Below are 18,240 nucleotides of genomic sequence, written 5' to 3'. Positions count from 1 at the left end.
ATGTCAATTTCACTTGTGATGTAATCTTGAACTTTTCGTAATGAATGTCAAAGTAAGAAAAATATTATCTCAGTTTTTACCGTGCCAAAATTTGCTATGGCTCTTAAACGATAGATTCAAAATATTTAATTTCAAGTTTGCCATTTTTTAAATTCATTTTGAAAAATACAAAATTAAAATTTTATAACGCAACAACTTTTAATTACACTTTAGTTTTCAAGCCTCGCGAAATTTATGACGTCAATTCATTATTGATTTTGTCCATTTGCTGAACGTTCATTTCGTGTACTATCGTTTCGGTGTACGTACATTTAATCCCGCCTCATTTGAGTCCGTTAGACGTAGTCCCGGCTACACTTAATCTCGTAACGTTCTGTCTTAAATGTTGAAGTTAAATGACTATTTATAATTAAGTTTGCTTTTTTGCTTGTATTTGTTTATCTTTGGTCATGCTTTTTTTGTTATCTTTGTTTTCGTCATATACCGCGGCGTCATATAAAATGTTTTCAGGGGTGGCGATATGATGCAATGGTTAGTTAAATCGTCTGGTTTCGCTGTTAAAGTGTCTTCGATGGAATGCTACGAGACCCCGCCCGTCACGTGATCATATGCTAGATGCAAACTAGAAACCAAATAATACAAATAAATCTATTTTAAAATCTATGGCAATTTTGAATTGAGATATAAATAATGACTATATAGAAGATGCAAGAATGGATTCAATTCATGGTTGGTAAGAACACCGTTAATAAAGGTCTGCTCAACAAAACAGCTGGCACTCAGTGTAATCAGCGTTGCAGCAATAAAATAATTAAATCTACGACTATTGAATTCTCGAGTTGAATTTTTGAGTATGGCAATATTGTTTTTTGCACTTTGTGTGTTTGTTCATTTTTGTTGGCCGTCAGAGAAGTTCTGGTTATTTCCGAAAACGTTCGTTACTTTTAATTTTTCTTAAAATGTGTTTGTATTGTGCTTGTTTTTATCAAAAAGATGAGTAAATTATTTAGATTGTTGAATTTTCAAATGTACTTTGAGCCTCTATGTTGTGTTTTAATCTGTAATCGCTATTACTATTTTTACATTTCATAATAATGTACGAGTCACTTAACTTTGCACGAGTCATACATTGTTATTTTTTCAAAGTGTCAAACAAAAATAATAGTTTTCATTACTAGCCACAATACGTAGTTTTGGACGTCAACTTGTAAATTTCGAAATTACGTTCAAATCTTTGACACTATTTGCTCTTTCTACCAACCAATCATGAAATGAATAATAAATGAATGTATGATAGCGTTCGTGCGAAATTTGCATGCCTCAGTGCTCTCTGCAGAACCTTCAATGAGGTGTTGGAAATTTCCCTTTTGAGGTTTTTATTAATCAAGTCCTTTTTCATGACCAGCCCAGTTTTCTGATAGTTCTTTCAGACTTCTATTCTTTTTTTTTTTTACAAAATATTGGAGTCATCCAGCCTCTGGTTGAAACAACTTGTGATTGATGTCAACTTATTAGGTTGAGTGTTTTTATGATATTTTTTGCTGTTTGAATATACAAAAAAAACTATTAATTTTAGTAGTTGAATGAAGTATTTTTTTAATAACAATTTAAATTTTGAATTCAAGTAAAAAACTTTACTTTAAATAGTAAATTAACTTTTTCGTAAAAGCGTTTTCAAATTTAAATTAATTTTAAATTTGAATTATTAACAATATTAAAAAATATGATTTTTTTTAAATCGGAATTATCTCAAATGTCTGCTAACAGAACAATGCATTTTTAGTATAAAACACTCCTCTTATCATAATAATAAAAAAAAACAACTTATTTTATTTACCCGGGAAGAAAAAATGTGCAAGGAAAGAGAACTGACTTTAATTTATTCTCATTCCATGAAGTTCATATTTTGGATAATTAATCAATAATAAGTGAAACTAAAATAAATAATAATTGTATGTCGTTATTTACAAATTAAATGTGCATTTTAAAAGAGAGTTAAACAAACAGCGGTATTGGTTCCCGCTGTTGAAAGAAAAGTACTCCATGGAGGAACATTCCCTAATTGCCTGGTGCGAAGACAGTGGCATAAAATAGTGCAAGTGTTGTCTTGCAATGAAATGCGATACAAAACGCTCCCGTGAATATAAACTACGACGTATATACAAGGCTTTAGAGGAGACACGATCAGAAAAATGACAGCCACAAAAACGTTGATACGGAGATGGTAAACCTTTTAATATGCTTCTATAATTTAGAGCTACGTTTATAATTGAGAATGACATGAATATAAGCACAAAAAAATAAAAAGTAACCTGCATTGTTTAGCAATAATGTTGAAGAAAGAGTTATTAGTCTTGGGTGTATTAGGATTATCGAGGACAAATTTATTGTCATTGTCATTCTCGTGGTCAACGTCTTCATATATTGTGTCGTAAATAAGGCTCGAGTCAATTTGGCTGATGAACTTGTTGAATGTAGTAGTTGGTTCGGTGTGCTGCTTCTTGCCAACATCATCTTCGTAATTCAACCCGGCTTCTTCGACAGTCAGTTCAACTTTCAAACCTGATGAAAGTGAGAGTTGAATATTTGGTAGTAGCTGCTCTTCACTTTTCAAAATCATTTTGGGTTCCTCAAATTGGAACGGCTTTTCCGTTACATTGTTTTTCAAATTTTGTTGGTTGAAAATATGTTGCGTTGGTTGTTTTATAAAGTCAACTTTACGAAATTTCTTAGTTTTCATCGAGTAAATATATTTCATGACCTTGCCATCCTGTTTCATTTGATTCGCAGAGAAGATGTTGTTGGATGTAACTATCTGGACTGAAAAATGTTGTTGAAATATTGGTTTGAAGTCTAAATAGCTTAAAAAATATAACAAGTAACAGTGTAACAGTGAAATATAAACACGTACACAAACATCATAATTTAACAACATTTTTAAAAACAAGTTTTTTATTCTCATTAATAAAATGTGAAAAAATGGAAAAACGAGCAAACACTAACAGTATTAAGGGTATATGAGTCACCATAAATTGATTTTTAAATGAAAATTCAGGCCTTGAAAATGTTTTATTCATCAATACCGAGTAGATTTTATTTTAAAATGCATCTGTGATGAAAATAGTTAGAGGAAAACAGAAATTTTATAAAACGTTCACAGCAGAGGTCCAACTTATAAATCGTAGTTTTGTTTTAGCACATCAAATCAAATTGCTAGAAAAATGAAAGCAAATGGTTGAAAAGTTTACATAGTTAAATTTGCTGTAAGTGAAAGGATAAAATTAAGACATTTTTCGTAATCTACACGCGTCCTATGTTTGTGTCCAGAAAAATAAATTTGATGACTAGTAAGATCAAAAGCTTTATTAAAATAAAAAATTAACATTAATGTCTATAAATGTCTAAAGTGGTTGAGCTTTGAGACAAAGCTATTAGAAATATCGTTAACATTTGTGGATAATTTCTTACAAAACCGTGTTTAGATTCACTAATGATAAGCTATTTGATATTCAAAATAGTGTTCTTGCAGTTAATAATAACATTTTCAGAAAGAATGCCAATATAAGAAAGACGATTTGTAACATTGTTGATTGAACTTGATTTTAAAAGTGAGAATATTGTGGTTAGTTTTAGACAAATGGAAGAACGCCTTATTTACCTTAAATGACTAATTGAATTAATTCTTTCAAATTTTGCTAACTATTAAGATTATTGGTCTAGGAATTTCATTATATGAATGTTTGAATCATGATTTTTAAATTAGATAATCATTTATGAGGTTTCAGATTTTTTAGAACGACATGTAGTAGTAGTAGTAGTAGTAGTAGCAGTAATGCTGTTTTGGAAGTCATCCAGAGCATGCTGTGAGGCATGCTAGCACAGCTGATTTGTTATGGGCTCAAAAATTTTGGATGTTGAAACGATTGATACATTTTTTTCAAGGTTGATGTAGGACATTTTCAAGTATTACTCTTAAATAAAAAAAACTTGATCAAACAATCAAAAACTTTAATTTGGATTTTTAAACAACATAAAAAGATTTTATAACCAAGCTTATTTCGTTCTCATTTTCTATTCGACTAGCGCTCTCATAATAAATTATATTTATTAATTAAAATTTTATTGAAATAAATTACTATCTTTAAAAAGTTAACAAAACTATTGAGATATTTTAGTGTTCAATTTTGTAAAATGGTGACAGTGTATAAACTTCAGTCAAGGGGTTTTTATGAGAGATCTGCCTAGTGTGCATGTCTTACGTCATTTATTCTAACGGGTTTGTCTCTAAGAAGCTTCACATTAAATCTGCGATGTTCAAACAACAACAAAATAGAAAAAGAAACGCCTCTAATTAAAATTGCCTTCATTTTGCACAGCCATTAATGCATCTGCATATTGATTAATGAAAGTGGCACGACAACTACATCAGCTGCATCTTTATGAGCGAGTGAAGAGGATTTCACGTTGTTTAGTTGTGTGCTGCTCTCTCCAAACATTACCAGTTAATGTGTCGGTCTATGCATCATGTAAAAAGAAGACCAGGCTAACATTCGTTTGTTTTGATATTTATTCAAAGACAAAATGCTAGCTTTATTTTATATTTTCATTAATCCGACTAAAATTTTTAGTTACGTTTTTGCACCGTCCTTCAATTTTATACAAGAACTACGCATTCTGACAGCAATTAAATGTGATGGATGTGCTAATTAAAATACTCAGCAGAAGCACACAATCTCCAACCACCCCATTGCCAGCCAGCTCATCGTTATGCGTCGGACATGGTGCATTTGCAAGCGCTTCTTCTTGTTAAATTTGCTTCTAATTAGAAATGTTTCGAATGACTGTTTGATGAGAGTTAATTTTTACATGCGCTGAGTAAAATTATTACAATATTTGTTGTCAATTGCAAACGATTTTGATGGAAAGGTTAAATTATTGATATAATCATAAAAAACATCAACATAAATCACATCAAAACTTTCGTTGAAAAAATTAATAAATTTTTGAAGTGGTCTCATAAATTAAACAGACAAAAAATCATGACGCAAATAAGCCAAGACATTTTGCAAACATAAAACATGTGTTTTGGTAGTTTTTCGCTTGGTACCACTGAACTATGTAGTACAGCGGTCGGAACACCAAGAACTCAACAAAAAAAGGAGGAGACGTTGAACTTTGAAAAAGTTATGAAAATAAGCACTATCATTGAAATTTTTTTTGAAAGATTGTTTTGCTGACAGATCTAAATGTTTATTTTAGCGTTAAAAAACCACTATATAGTCTTTACAATTCAAAATATTTCAATTAATTTTTTTGTTTAAGCATTAAAGACAAAACATACAAAACATATAACATACTAAGCATACTAAACATTGAACACACAAAAGATACAAAAAACATAACATAAGAAATATACAAAACATAAAACAACTTACCAGAAAACATGAACCAACAAATATTTTACAATTTTTTTGAGTGTTTCAAACAATGTCCAACTGTAATCGTAAAGTTGTCCATAATATTTTTTTTTAATTTAAAAAAGTTTAACAGCTAATTAAATGATCGCCTCTGATATTTTTTCGTTGCCCACAAAATTATGTTAAAATTATAAAAACGCAAATAACAAAAGAAAAATTTCACAAATGGAAAACTAAATGAAAAGATATAGAAGGTTTTGTTTGAATGAGTCGCTTCGAGCCAACCAAGCACGACGTGGTTGTTGTTTGGTACCGGACACTCGTTAGTTCTCCGCTGAATGACATAATATATTACATGGGGACATTTTTGGCGATATTTTATTTAAGAGATTTTGTACTGAGCACATAATTATAAATTTGTAAGGCTTCTCAAAACGCGATTAATTCATTTAACCATCATAAACAAACTGAAAAAAGCAAATTTGTAATTTTATAAGAGCTTAAAATTTTTAATAATTTATAGGTATTTAATTTTATAATGAAAAAATTATAGGCAAAAAAAATAAAATTGAACTAATTCACGACTGTAAAACAACTATAATCAAAGATTTATCCAGCCATATCTACGAAGTAGTGAGTCTATCGGGGATTGTAAAAGTACTTTGCTGATTACTGATTGCTGATAGAGACAGGAAACTTTATGATCAACTAACAAACATTAGCATGCGGCTTATAAAAAATGGTACCAAAATAAATTTTATGTCGCATTTTGCAACAACCACTTTTCCAAAACTCACACAACTCACTAATTTTATACTTAAGTTAAGTTCACCTAACTCTTGTGCAGTTTAAAAAAAGTATTGAAAAACACAGAATCAAGTTTATCAGCCAAAGAGAAGCATTTATCGTTGTAATATATATTGCGGCTGAATGTACAATTTGGTGATTTCAGATAAATTTTCAAATAGGGCAACCTTAAAATGTTTGTACATATGTAGAGATGTTCGTAATACAGTGTAATACAAACTAGATTTGTTGAGTATGAATAATTTAATTTGACAATTTTAAAATGCTTCTGCTGTTCAAAATAAACGTTACAACAATGGGCAATTATAACATCAAAAACTAAAAGAAAATATATATAGAAATAAATAAAAATAAATAAAACAAATACACTAAAGTAAAATATTATATAAATGATAACAATATTAATAACAATAATAAATAACAATAATAACAATATTATTATTTTTTAATAAAGTACAAACATATGTTGTTTGCTGACCTTCAATTGAATACCTAGTATATAGATGTACAAAACTACTAGTAACTGAACTAATCAATTTAACCACTTTTTCGAGAGATCAGATAAAAAGTGTTTGTTAATTTTCATTAAAGAACTGTGAGAAGGATCTAAGCAACTTTGTTGGGAGGGCCAAAAACTTGTGAGATTTGAAGATATTTTTTCGCTTTTGTGCAATGTTTGCATCAATAATTGTATTTAAAACGTTGTTTACTTAGTGTTCTAACTGTATTGTAAAGTTTGATAAGTAATTGAACAATTTATGTTGGCTAAATTTGAAAAAAATTAAAAAAATTACAATAAAATGGTTGTTGATTGCTGAGAGGGGAGGGACCATGTCCTCCCTGCCCATCCTAAATTTGCGACTGCTGCATATAACTATCAACCCAATCTTTAAGAAAAACTATATATATATATATATATATATTTACGTTTGAATAAAACCTACATAATTATATAATAGTTATTGAAAACAATAGCATCTACTATTGAATAACCACTTAGAAATGGTTCATTAATTTTGTGTGAAGTCTTCACTATTAAAATAGCATGTTGTCGGTATAATTTAACATCAAGTTGAAATATTTCTTACCTGATTAACTATGGACGTCATATGATTAAACTTTTGAGCTATTATTAAAATGAACCACCAAACAAATAAAAAAAACCACAACATTCAAAAATCAGCAAACCAGTGAGCTGCAGACAGAACCATCCAAAAATAAATTATCAAAACTTTCAAGCACCTAACCAAAATAATTGGTTTTGAATCCACTTTTTCCGCTGTTTCTAAAAACGTTTCCACAGTTCATTGGCAGCTCTTGACAGCAATTCTTATAAGAATTGGTAAAATCTGAATAATTTGACGACTTCTTAAATTCAACTAAAACTATGCAAATTAATAATATGAGTAATTAATTATAATTGGATTGTTAGTAATGTGCATGCGGACGCCACGGAAATGATTTGAATAAACTAGAAATCTTACGTCGGAGAAGTTTTGGATACGGAAGACTCTTCGTCGATTCTACATTGAGAGCTCGTGTGAGAGTTGTGATGAAAACGATGTTGATAACTAGCATGGCAATGATGTTGGTCTTGAAATATGTAGAAAATCTCAATTTTTGTAAGCTGCTCTTAAGATGAAGTAGGAGGAGATCAACTGACGATGAACCGTCTTGACCTGTCGTCTGCAGTGAAATTTTGTTTGTCATGTTCAAAGGAAGCTGTTCATTAAAATGTCTTAGTTGTTTTTTGAGCCGCTAGAAATTTACACTCTCTAAGAAAATTCAAAGAAACATTATTTCAGTTACATTTATAAAATCTTAAAATTCTTTTTCAACAATGCGTATATTTTGTTCATTTTTTTGAAACACGATAAGCAAATCGCATAACTGGTGTTGACGAAGCATATATAATATCAAAATTAAACAAGGCACAGGCGTTTCTTTTTAATAAAATGAAATATTTCTTCTTTCGCTAAAACACATTCAATCTATTACACTCACTCGCATGCATGTGGGATGAAAATGCAACAAGCTGTATTTTTTTTTCTTCTTTTATATTTACTAGAACATTTTATTTTAAAATTTTAATATTGATTTTTAAAGTAAATTGAAAAAGTAAAAACTTTGTTGGCGTCAGAACGTTGGTGATTTCATAATGAGTAGCATTGAGATTTTTTATGGCGAAGAATAAGCGCAGTTCGTGGCAATATTTGTTAGCGGGGTTGATTTAATTTGGTCAGCAAATTAGAGCAAATGGCAGATTAACCTTAGCGCGTGTCATTTTTAATTTGTACTGTCACCATCTCATCCGAACGTAAAAGCCCGTCATTTATTTAAAATAAATTTAATTGTGGCAAGATTGTACACGCAAAGTGAATTTTTGTTTTGTGTGTGTACGCCTTGTTAAGCGTACGTTCTCTAAACGTATGTCCTGTCCTGTCCATCTTGTACTCTTCTTTAAACGTATGTTGAGCGTATCAGAAGCAGTTGTGTCGTTATTGACCAGTTCAGAAGGCATTGTTTGCTACTAATTGAGCGCATCGAAGCAACCGTGCGCGCGGAACAACGATTTTTTAAACATATTTTCGATTCTTTTCTAATAAAAGAGTTGCCTAAAAATTCATTATAAAATTATATCTCGATATACTATGGCGTTGGCGAAATATAAAAGGAAATATAAAGACATTGTGGCAACTTTGGAGTTTTTGGTTCGTGCAAATTATTATCATTCAAACATTTTATGGCTTTTATGTGCGTTCAAGGCTTCATGAACACACTTGTCTGAAAACTTTTTGATTCAGACTCCCACGAAGATATCTTGTATTAGATATGACGAGATAATTTTAAACGGTGTCAACTAACAATATTTTTATTTGTCAATAAATTTATCTTAATATAAAATAAAATACATAGTTTAAATGTTCGTATCAAGCTTCGTTTTGAACGAGGTACCAGAATCGGAACTGGCGTATTTGCCAGGGCGGGGGCAGAACTCAGTCTGCCACCCCCTATCACCATCGCTACCACCGTGAGCTGTTGTTTAAATGCAGTTTTTTAAATTACATACTACATGTTTTTTTATTAAAATGCGAATAACTACTTTTAATTTTTTAAAAGTTTTCAAAATTTGCCGCCCGCTTGCCCCCTTTGCCCTCCTAGTTCCGGGCCTGTGAGGTACAATATAATGATAAGGTACTAGAAGGAAATTTTGGGTGGAAAATTTAAAAGTGAAACATTCTGCCACCATCTCAGCAAATAACGATTGGTCAACATCTCTCCGACTCATCAAATTATTATTTAACTAATTAATTAATTAATTTTTTTATTTCTACATTTCTAAGTTAAGCTTCAATGGTTTTTTGACATCAAAAGATTCTTCCAAACTGATTTCTTAAGAAAATATATTAAAATAAAATTCAAATTTTTCATCAATTGGTTCTACAACGTAAAAACGGATGGAGATGAACAATGATATTCAGGATTTTTAGAACAAAATTTATTTAACAAAACTGATTGGTTAAGAATTTATTCACTCAAATATTTAAAAATTTAATTAGTTTAGTCTGAACTTCTTCATTTTGGTCATTAAAAACAAAATAAAACAACACAATCATAAAAATAAACAAAGAATATCAATTATCGTAAAATTTATTTTAAATTTAGTTAAACGATTGAATACAATGTTTGCATAGTTGTGAACATGTGAACATATAACATATAATTTTGCATAGGTCGGTTGGAAATACATTTCTGTAAAGTAGAACAGTACTTACTTGGAAGTTATAAATAGCATAACCACCACCGGGCTCCATGTTTCTTCTTATTCTATTGATAAATGCATTGAAAGATTCTTGAGCGGAACAAGGGACTATTGAAATGTCTCTTGAAAAGATATAAATCTTGTCAACAAACATCTTTTCAAAGTCCGCTTGTAGGAACTGACTTTTGCACGGAGGCAAGCATAATTGTGCTTGCTCTGCAGTGCATGGACACGATTCGAAATCGTGCTTCAGCGTTTTGCCGTGCTGCACAATCTTGTAATAGCTTCGTTCCGACTCAACTCTCATAATTTCAATTATATAACTACTTACATTTATACTGCAAAAAATGTTGTTATTCAGAAATAAGTCTAAAAAACTGCAATAGAAATTTAAAAATAACTGTTGATGCAAATTATGCAAAGTTTAAAAACGAAGAAACTTCGGAAACATGATTACAATGAAGTTACTGGGCAATGCAAGTAAACTCTTTTTGCTTCGCGCAATATTTATTATCAAATTAATAAAATCCTACAGTTCTGTACGAGATAGCGTTGTATGAAAAAAGAATATTAATGAAAGACCAGCGATTGAGCATGTAGGAGAGAGTCACATTGTTTATTATATTGTCATTCATCAGGATTGTGCATTATTTCGACTATCACAAGCAGACCCTCCTACTTCGTTCGCATGCATTTCAGTGCATTCACCTACCAGAACATTCTTTAAAAATATTAACTTCAGTTTTGTTCTATCACGAATTTTATGTAAATGAAGGTGAATATTCGTTTGGATTGGACGTTCTCGAAGATCTTCACGTGCCACTCACACACATCACACACACACACACACACACTCACACACATCACTCACACACCATACTCACACACCATACTCACACACCACTCTCACACCACTTACACACATCTATTTGCAGTACAGGAGTTATTCTGCGAAATTGCTAAATTGTTTCCAAAATAAACCATCACAAATTAATCGTTTCTCTGCACTGCAAAAGCAACAAGCACTATCCATCATCATATATCTTCTAGAAACTCAACAAAGTGCATGTGAATGTCCTTCCACAGTTTACGCAGGTTGGAAATTAAACCAAATTACAAAAAAGTCGTTTTATTATATTTTGACAAATCGATTTGCATTTCAGTTTAGCCAAAAAAAACCGCATTTAATTTCTTCTAAACACAAGCACGTCGTGAAGCCAGCAACAGACTATAATTGTATAAAAAGCAAAGTATCGATAGTTTTGTCAAAATTAAACTTTGAATAATAATTTTATGAAAGGTGCATGTTAAGAACTTGAAAAAATGTAGTAAAGTAATAATATAAATAAAAACAATTTTTCAAATTTCACAAAAAATTAAAATTTTTAGTTTTCTCGTGTTTAGAATACGTTGAATTTTAAAACGAGGAAGGAATTTGTTGAATAATCTCGTTAGTTGATTGCATAATCTGAAGTCCAGTGATGTTATGTGCTCTCATAAAAAACTGTTGGACCTCATCAATTTATCGATTGACAAGCACATTGCATGCTCTTTCCGAAATTTATTACACATTTATCAGAAACAGAACAACATTAAAGAAGAATATTCTCTCGTGAAAATATCCTTAACATTAGGTCAAATCAAAAACAAGCTCTTCTGGAATGCTAAAAATATCGTTATCAGACAAAAAGGAGAAATGAAAAAGAGAGAGAAAAAGAGATATGGAGAGAGAGAGAGAGAGAGAGAGGAAGAGATTATTTACTGTTGCAGCAAATGCACAAGATAATGCAAGAACAATTAATAATCCACTAGCCATTAAATTAAGCGACAACATCAATCACGGCGCCATTTATAAACATCGACATCAATAATGCTACAAAAACGTTTTTTTAAATAAATTAAACTCGAAATAAAAAAAAAGCAAAAACAGTTTGTTATAATGTTGGTGGAGGGGCTTACCACATTACAGACCTACGCATAAGAATTATTATTGGAATATTAAAACTGTGAATTGCAAGAGAAAAAGAACATGCCAACAGCTGCTCAACGATAGAAAATCAATTAGGCGAACTCATCGAGCAACTTGGCCGGTGAACATTTGACACAAATTGCAAATCCTCATTTTCTACAAATACATTTCTTATTTTATTTCTTTCCAAATGACGTTTCTCATGCTACTTTTTGTTTTTTTTTTAGTTTTGAAATGTTTTGGTCAACCATTTATTACCTATTGCAAAAAATCTCAAATGCATTTATATATTTGAAATACTTTTTATGCATTTGCCCGAATGTGTTTGTGAAATAGTATTTATATAATATACATGTTAATTAACTTAAAAAAAACTTTTTTTACTTACGGTCTGATTGTTATGTTGTTTTAAGCTGAAAGTCTTTTTTCGAAAAACCGATCATAAAACGCACCGCAAACTTGCGTGTTTAGATGATTCAGCCTGTGATATCAAAAGTTTTCCAACGAGCAAATATTTGGTGATTACCCACACCAATGGCACGGTGGCTCATTAAACAATCCAACATTCCCACCTAGCCATAAAGCTAGTTTCGGAACAATCAATCTGGAATCAAAACTGGTGTGCAAAGGTTTGGTGGCTACCAACTTTAATTAAAGTGAACTTTACATGTTCACACAATTCTGCACCACACCACCATCCCCTAGCTCTCAACTCCAGTTTAACTCCAACTTAATAGTTTGGCAAACTAGAAACTGTAATGATGCTTGAATGGATTGAGTCTTTCATGTACTTTGTTGTTTTTTTTTGTTCTTTGCAGCAATAGTTTAACGTTCGTGAATATCTTTAGAAGCTGTATGGTGCAAGTTGTTAAAAATTTCTCGTTTTAGCTTGGATAATGAGGAGAACTCTGAAAAACTGTATGAAAGATGCACTAACGAAATGCATTCAGTGCTGTATATGAGAATGTTTGTTTATGACTATAACGGGTATACGTTTGTCTTTGTGTTTCTATGGATGTTTGTATATGAATATTTTGACATGCTGGTGTGTATGCCTGAGCAAATGTTTGTTTGCGTGTATGTTTGATGTCTCGATATGAAGCAATGACATTTTCTGTCCTGCGTGATTTTGGCCGTGAATGAATGAGGTATGTGATGGTGCTGCATGATAATCCTACTGCCTACACTCGCAATGATGGTGGCGAGGATGCGATAATAATAGCCAGAGCGATTATGTTGATGTTGTTCATTATGTTGATGTTTTCTATGCTAATGTGGTTGATGTTGCTTATGCTGATGATGTTGTTGAACATTGAATGTTAAAATGTATAAGCAGCCCTGTCAAATATTCATTAAATCTTATTAATAACTGATGGTTTTATAATTATTTTGTATAAAGGCATGCGAATTTTTCAAAATTTTAGCCTATATACGCAGTGAATTTATAACCAGGTTCATGTTGTGTATTCCTTTTTAATAACAATCGCCAGAGATAAAATTCAACAATTCTGCTTTATTAAATAAATGATCGGTCCTATGTCATTTTAATGTTATGTTAATTTCATTTTTCTACCTAGTAACAATCATGTTAAAAGTAAATTAACCAACATCTACCCTCTGATGTAAATAATGAAAAAAGCAAACCGCAGGACAGCGATTAAAAAATTGTTGCCAGCAATAAACTCGACAAAGATATGTGGTTAGGAAATCTAAGAAACTTCAAACTACAACACAAGCAGTAGGTGTGTGTCTAATAATGTAGAAAACACGGTGGTTTTTTGATCAACTGTATGCAAGACAGTTCACACCATAATAGGTTTCGGCATTTTTATGTTTTAACTCAAGTTTTTCAGAAAAAGTTCAGCGTGAAGTTTACAAAATTTTTGCATGACTTTGTTTTTTTTGCCAGTGAAAGTAAAAATGATTTTGCTAGAGTTTAGTCGGAAAAGCTGCGAAAGTGTTTGTTTGATGTGAATGGCGTGGAGTGAGCGCTGGTTGCATGATTGCGTTGTGCTTGAAATGTGATTGCTGGGAAAAACGAAATGATTCGATAGAGATGTTGATGGAAGAATAAATTTGTCTCTGTCGCCAAATCAGGAGTGCAAAATGAGAGAGCTTTTGATTCTAATAAAGAAGAATAAAAATGAAAGTTTGTTTTATTTTACTTCAAAAATTTCAAATAATTGAAAATTATTTGTTATGATTTAAACTTGAATGAAAAGTAAATTGTTCATTCTTCGCAAGATGTTAGAAGCATGTTTGTATGTTTGTCGTTTTTTCCCATTATAAACTTTACTGGAAGCGAGGGCAGCAATGCCGTCACGCATTCATTGTAGTTAGAAGTCGATATATTAAGTTAATTCGTTCCACATCCTCATTACTCCAAATAATCCCTATTTTTCCACCTACAGCATGTTCTTCAGTAACAATTTTTAATTTTTGTCTTATTCTCAAAAAACATTCCCATTCCTTCACGTTCCTTCCAACTCCTTTCCGTTTCTTTCAGTTCATTGACATTAATTTACCCATTATCAAACATTTTTACATGACATGAAAATTAGAAACACAAACAGCACTGAATTTTTTCAATAAATGGCACTCTATTAAAATGGAAGCATAAAAATGGACCAATATTCGACTTGATTTTTTTTTGCGTAGAGGACAGCAGGCAGATTTCCCGATTCGGTCGTCAACTCCGACCAACTTCCCGGTCGAAGTTCATCCATCCTTATCAAGCGTATATTTTAAAGAATTAAATATTTAAAATTCATTTTCAGAAGCATTTTATTATTTTGACGATCTGCAGATTTTGATTGCTTTTGACTGGTCACCCGGGCCAACCCAGTTGCAAAACATCGCAAATACTTAACTAATCATTTATGGACTTCAATTTTATTTGTTGGATACGGTTATCCGAAAAAGGCTTAATAATAGAGCCAGTTTTAGACAAAGTCAAGTGCTCAAAATTTAAAAAACAATCTGAATAAAATGAAAATTAAAAAGTTGATTTAAAAGATAAAAATGATGATTTTGTCAAATAGGGTAGACAATTCTTGTTCAGTTTATATAGCTTGTTTGCATTAATTGGTGGGGAAAAGGAGAAAAAGCACGATGAAACATTTAAGGATGGACGGCAACAGCATGCAACCTTCACTAAGTAGCCTCATGAGAGCAACTCTTCATACCTCCATTAGATGACATGAATGTTTTTATTCAATGTTCACATGAATCATTCATCAAATACTTGAACATAATTGCAGTTTAAAAAATTTAACCAAAAAAATATCAGAAAGTAAAACAAAACTATACGTTCATTTTGTTTGTACGGATTGAATGTTGGAGCATCGATATGATGATATGAAGTTTCAAAATTAGTGATTGAGTGTCAAGTTAACCGTCCAACTAACGGTTTGAATTATTAAAGTTAATATTAGATAACAATCAACTGCTTAACTCAAGATTGAAAATAACTAAAAGTTTCTGAGTTATTAATCAAGTCAATGAAGTATTAAAACGTGAATAGTGAAAGCGTTCAGAATTTAATACATTTATGATTCAACAAAATTTTAAAAATTCCACAAAATTTTAAAAATATCATTGAATAGCATATCGAGTGCAACCTTTACAGCTGAATCGCTTGGAGAGTGGTGGTCACATGCGTTGAAACCTTCACAGTCGCTATTGTCGTAACCAGATGACTGCTTGGTGGGGTCGCTGCTGATATGCTCCAAACATTTGATGCTGCCTTCGTTGTCAGACAGGATTTTTTTGAAGTTACCATCGTTTTTTTGTTGCATGAGTTTTGGTGTAATTGTTATTGAAATAAGTGTATATTGAAAAGTAATGGTTAATTTTTGTTTAAAGATAATAATTAATCTTGTTAGAAGCAACGTTTTGTTGAAATTTATTTCGCTAGTTTTGTTAAATATTTCAATGTTGAGGCTGAATAGGTCGTTGTTGTTGTTGTCGTTCCTTGTTGTACGTTCTTCACTGTTGCTCGTCTGAGTGATGGTGTCGCTTATTTTGATGTTCATGTTAATAAAACTTTGAAAGCTCTCGTTCTCAATGTTGCAAACGTTTTGCTTGAAATCAATAGTGCTCGTTTGCTTCTTGCTGACGTCGGTCTTCATCTTCTCATCTCTGATGTTGATGTCATTTATGTTCATGCTGCTGCCAATCACTTTTATGTTGTTGTCATGATTATCAATTTTTTGAGTTTCGAAGTCGCCGTTCCTGTTGTCCGTGTTGCAATCGTCCCCCACATCGTGCGCAGTCCACCTCAATTTTGTATATTCATTTATTACCAGGATTAATATTTTAAAATTATTTAAAACTAACATGTTGAATTTGCGTCTGCCAATATTAAAATATAATTTAAAATTAGTTGTATTCAAACAATTCTCCAATGTCAGTGTATTTAAATTTTCAGTGTTAGCAACATTCAAAATGCTTTCGTAATTGTAAATGTTTTCAAGAGGGATGAATTTGTTTGCCTGTCGATTAACGATTACTGCTCGGCCATCAATCAAAATATTTTTAGATGTCCCGGGAAAATTATTGTGGTTGTTTTTCTTAAACATGATGCTCTTCTGACTGACGTTGCTACGTATGATTCTGTTGCCACAGTTGCCTTCAACGTCGTCATCCTCCTTCTTAGTACTATCACTCTTCAAGCAAGCCAGTTTAATAAATTTCTGTGCGTGTACGCAGACTAAAATGTACAAGACAATAAAAGTACAGACGTATAAAAAGAAGCGTACATAAATATATTGTTCATAGCCATGGATTTCATCAGCTTTGTAAATATCAACTTGCTCGTCAAAGTCGTACTCAACATGAGAATCCTCTTTGTATGCCGGAGTGTCTTCACCAGCCTGCCAATCAATAAAATAAGCTATTTCAATCTCAAAATTTTATATTAATTAATTAATTACTTTATTATTCAAGTGAATGATACGCTAAACTCGAAATGAAAAAATTTTAATAAAACTTTCAAAAATGAATCACATTTCATTCAAAATTGGGTGCCATTATTTTAAGTTTTTTGTTGCATTACATTACGGTGCCATTGCATTACATTAAAATGCATTTTTTATGAAATTATGAAATTATGTAGCGTCTAGGTGTTCGCGTCATACAAAACAAAAGAGTTTCAAAATAAAAATTGCATACGTTATCGTACATGTTTTTGATTTTAAAAATTTTGCCGATTAATTTCATAACGAAAATTTAAAAAAATTAGTTTTATTACAACGAGCTCTTTAGCTAAGAATTAAAATGGGTTTCAACTAGAATTTCAAATGAAAGTACGTTGCACCGTTGAACTGCCAACTGGTCCCATGCTATGCGGCTTGCATGACCATGCCTATTCAGCTTTCTTCTTTACGAATGTTTTAACTTTAAGTTTATTTATATTCAAATTTAAATAATTCACAAACACACACAGATACAAATTTAAAAATAATTAATTTATTCCTTCAAACGAAACAAGAAATTAAATGGCGGGAGAATTAAAAATTGACTTCTGTAACGCGAACGCTTGCACAGTTTTAATCATTTTTGATTTATACGAACATACAAACAAACATTAATACAAAATTAAAATATGTTCATCACGCATACACATATGCACGCAGTTGTTTTCCAATCAGATTACGTTATTGTTCGATCGAAAATATGTTGCACTAAATAAAGAGGGCTCCGAGATGACTAGAACCGCATAAAGCACTTGAAATATGTTTGAAACAAAAAAAAATGATTTACTGAACTTGTGTTTCAGAAATTTTATCGCAAACAAATTTGATTCATTAATGTATTAAATTTCTTGCAATCAGTCATACATCGTTCGCCAGTTGGAAAGTTTTCACTTTATTGAAGATGTAGATTGAAGACAAATTGACAGTTGATGATTGCATCCCGGATATTTGGTCCTGAGTGAATTACACGGGAATGGATTTCTTGAGCGTAGATTTAAATTTTAGTTGAATAGGAAAAATATTTGTTAGTATGTTTGTTATATGTGTATATACAAATTGCTTTACTAATTAAATCCTTAGTTTTCAGCTGTTCAAGTTTTTCGTACGTGCAAATAACGATGTGGAGTGAGACGATCGATTTAAATTTGCGATATTTTGCATAGCTCTTTCAATCAGTATTTCAATAGATTTAGTAAATGAGAAATATTTCATAGTCCAAATTAGTCCACACTATGTTACAAATGGCATAAAATGTGATTGATGCAACCAGTGGCGGTATTTGTATCAAAAGTCAGTAAAACTCAGTTT

At 31.3% G+C, this 18,240-nt stretch overlaps 4 protein-coding genes across 4 annotated transcripts; all 4 read right to left on the bottom strand.

Moving 5' to 3' along the window:
- Nucleotides 1-1,984: 1,984 nt before the first annotated feature.
- Nucleotides 1,985-2,620, bottom strand: HELRODRAFT_171778 (hypothetical protein; the record flags this gene model as incomplete). The annotated part of the gene is made up of 2 exons (XM_009018454.1): nt 1,985-2,066; nt 2,313-2,620. The coding sequence occupies 2 exons, from the start codon at nt 2,618-2,620 to the stop codon at nt 1,985-1,987; spliced, it is 390 nt and encodes a 129-aa protein (XP_009016702.1).
- A 4,846-nt stretch (nt 2,621-7,466) lies between these two features.
- Nucleotides 7,467-8,745, bottom strand: HELRODRAFT_171777 (hypothetical protein; the record flags this gene model as incomplete). Its single annotated transcript, XM_009018453.1, has 3 exons — nt 7,467-7,609; nt 7,709-7,910; nt 8,641-8,745. The coding sequence occupies 3 exons, from the start codon at nt 8,743-8,745 to the stop codon at nt 7,467-7,469; spliced, it is 450 nt and encodes a 149-aa protein (XP_009016701.1).
- A 396-nt stretch (nt 8,746-9,141) lies between these two features.
- On the bottom strand, nt 9,142-10,294 carry HELRODRAFT_171776 (hypothetical protein; the record flags this gene model as incomplete). Its single annotated transcript, XM_009018452.1, has 3 exons — nt 9,142-9,260; nt 9,462-9,528; nt 10,001-10,294. 3 exons carry the CDS (start codon nt 10,292-10,294, stop codon nt 9,142-9,144), a joined length of 480 nt encoding a protein of 159 aa, XP_009016700.1.
- A 5,228-nt stretch (nt 10,295-15,522) lies between these two features.
- On the bottom strand, nt 15,523-17,140 carry HELRODRAFT_171775 (hypothetical protein; the record flags this gene model as incomplete). The annotated part of the gene is made up of 2 exons (XM_009018451.1): nt 15,523-16,830; nt 17,129-17,140. 2 exons carry the CDS (start codon nt 17,138-17,140, stop codon nt 15,523-15,525), a joined length of 1,320 nt encoding a protein of 439 aa, XP_009016699.1.
- Between the last annotated feature and the right edge of the window lie 1,100 nt (nt 17,141-18,240).

Source organism: Helobdella robusta (assembly GCF_000326865.2).
Source record: "Helobdella robusta unplaced genomic scaffold HELROscaffold_21, whole genome shotgun sequence".
In the NCBI taxonomy this organism is placed as follows: Eukaryota; Metazoa; Annelida; class Clitellata; order Rhynchobdellida; family Glossiphoniidae; genus Helobdella; species Helobdella robusta.
This window is presented reverse-complemented; position numbering and strand designations above follow the sequence as displayed.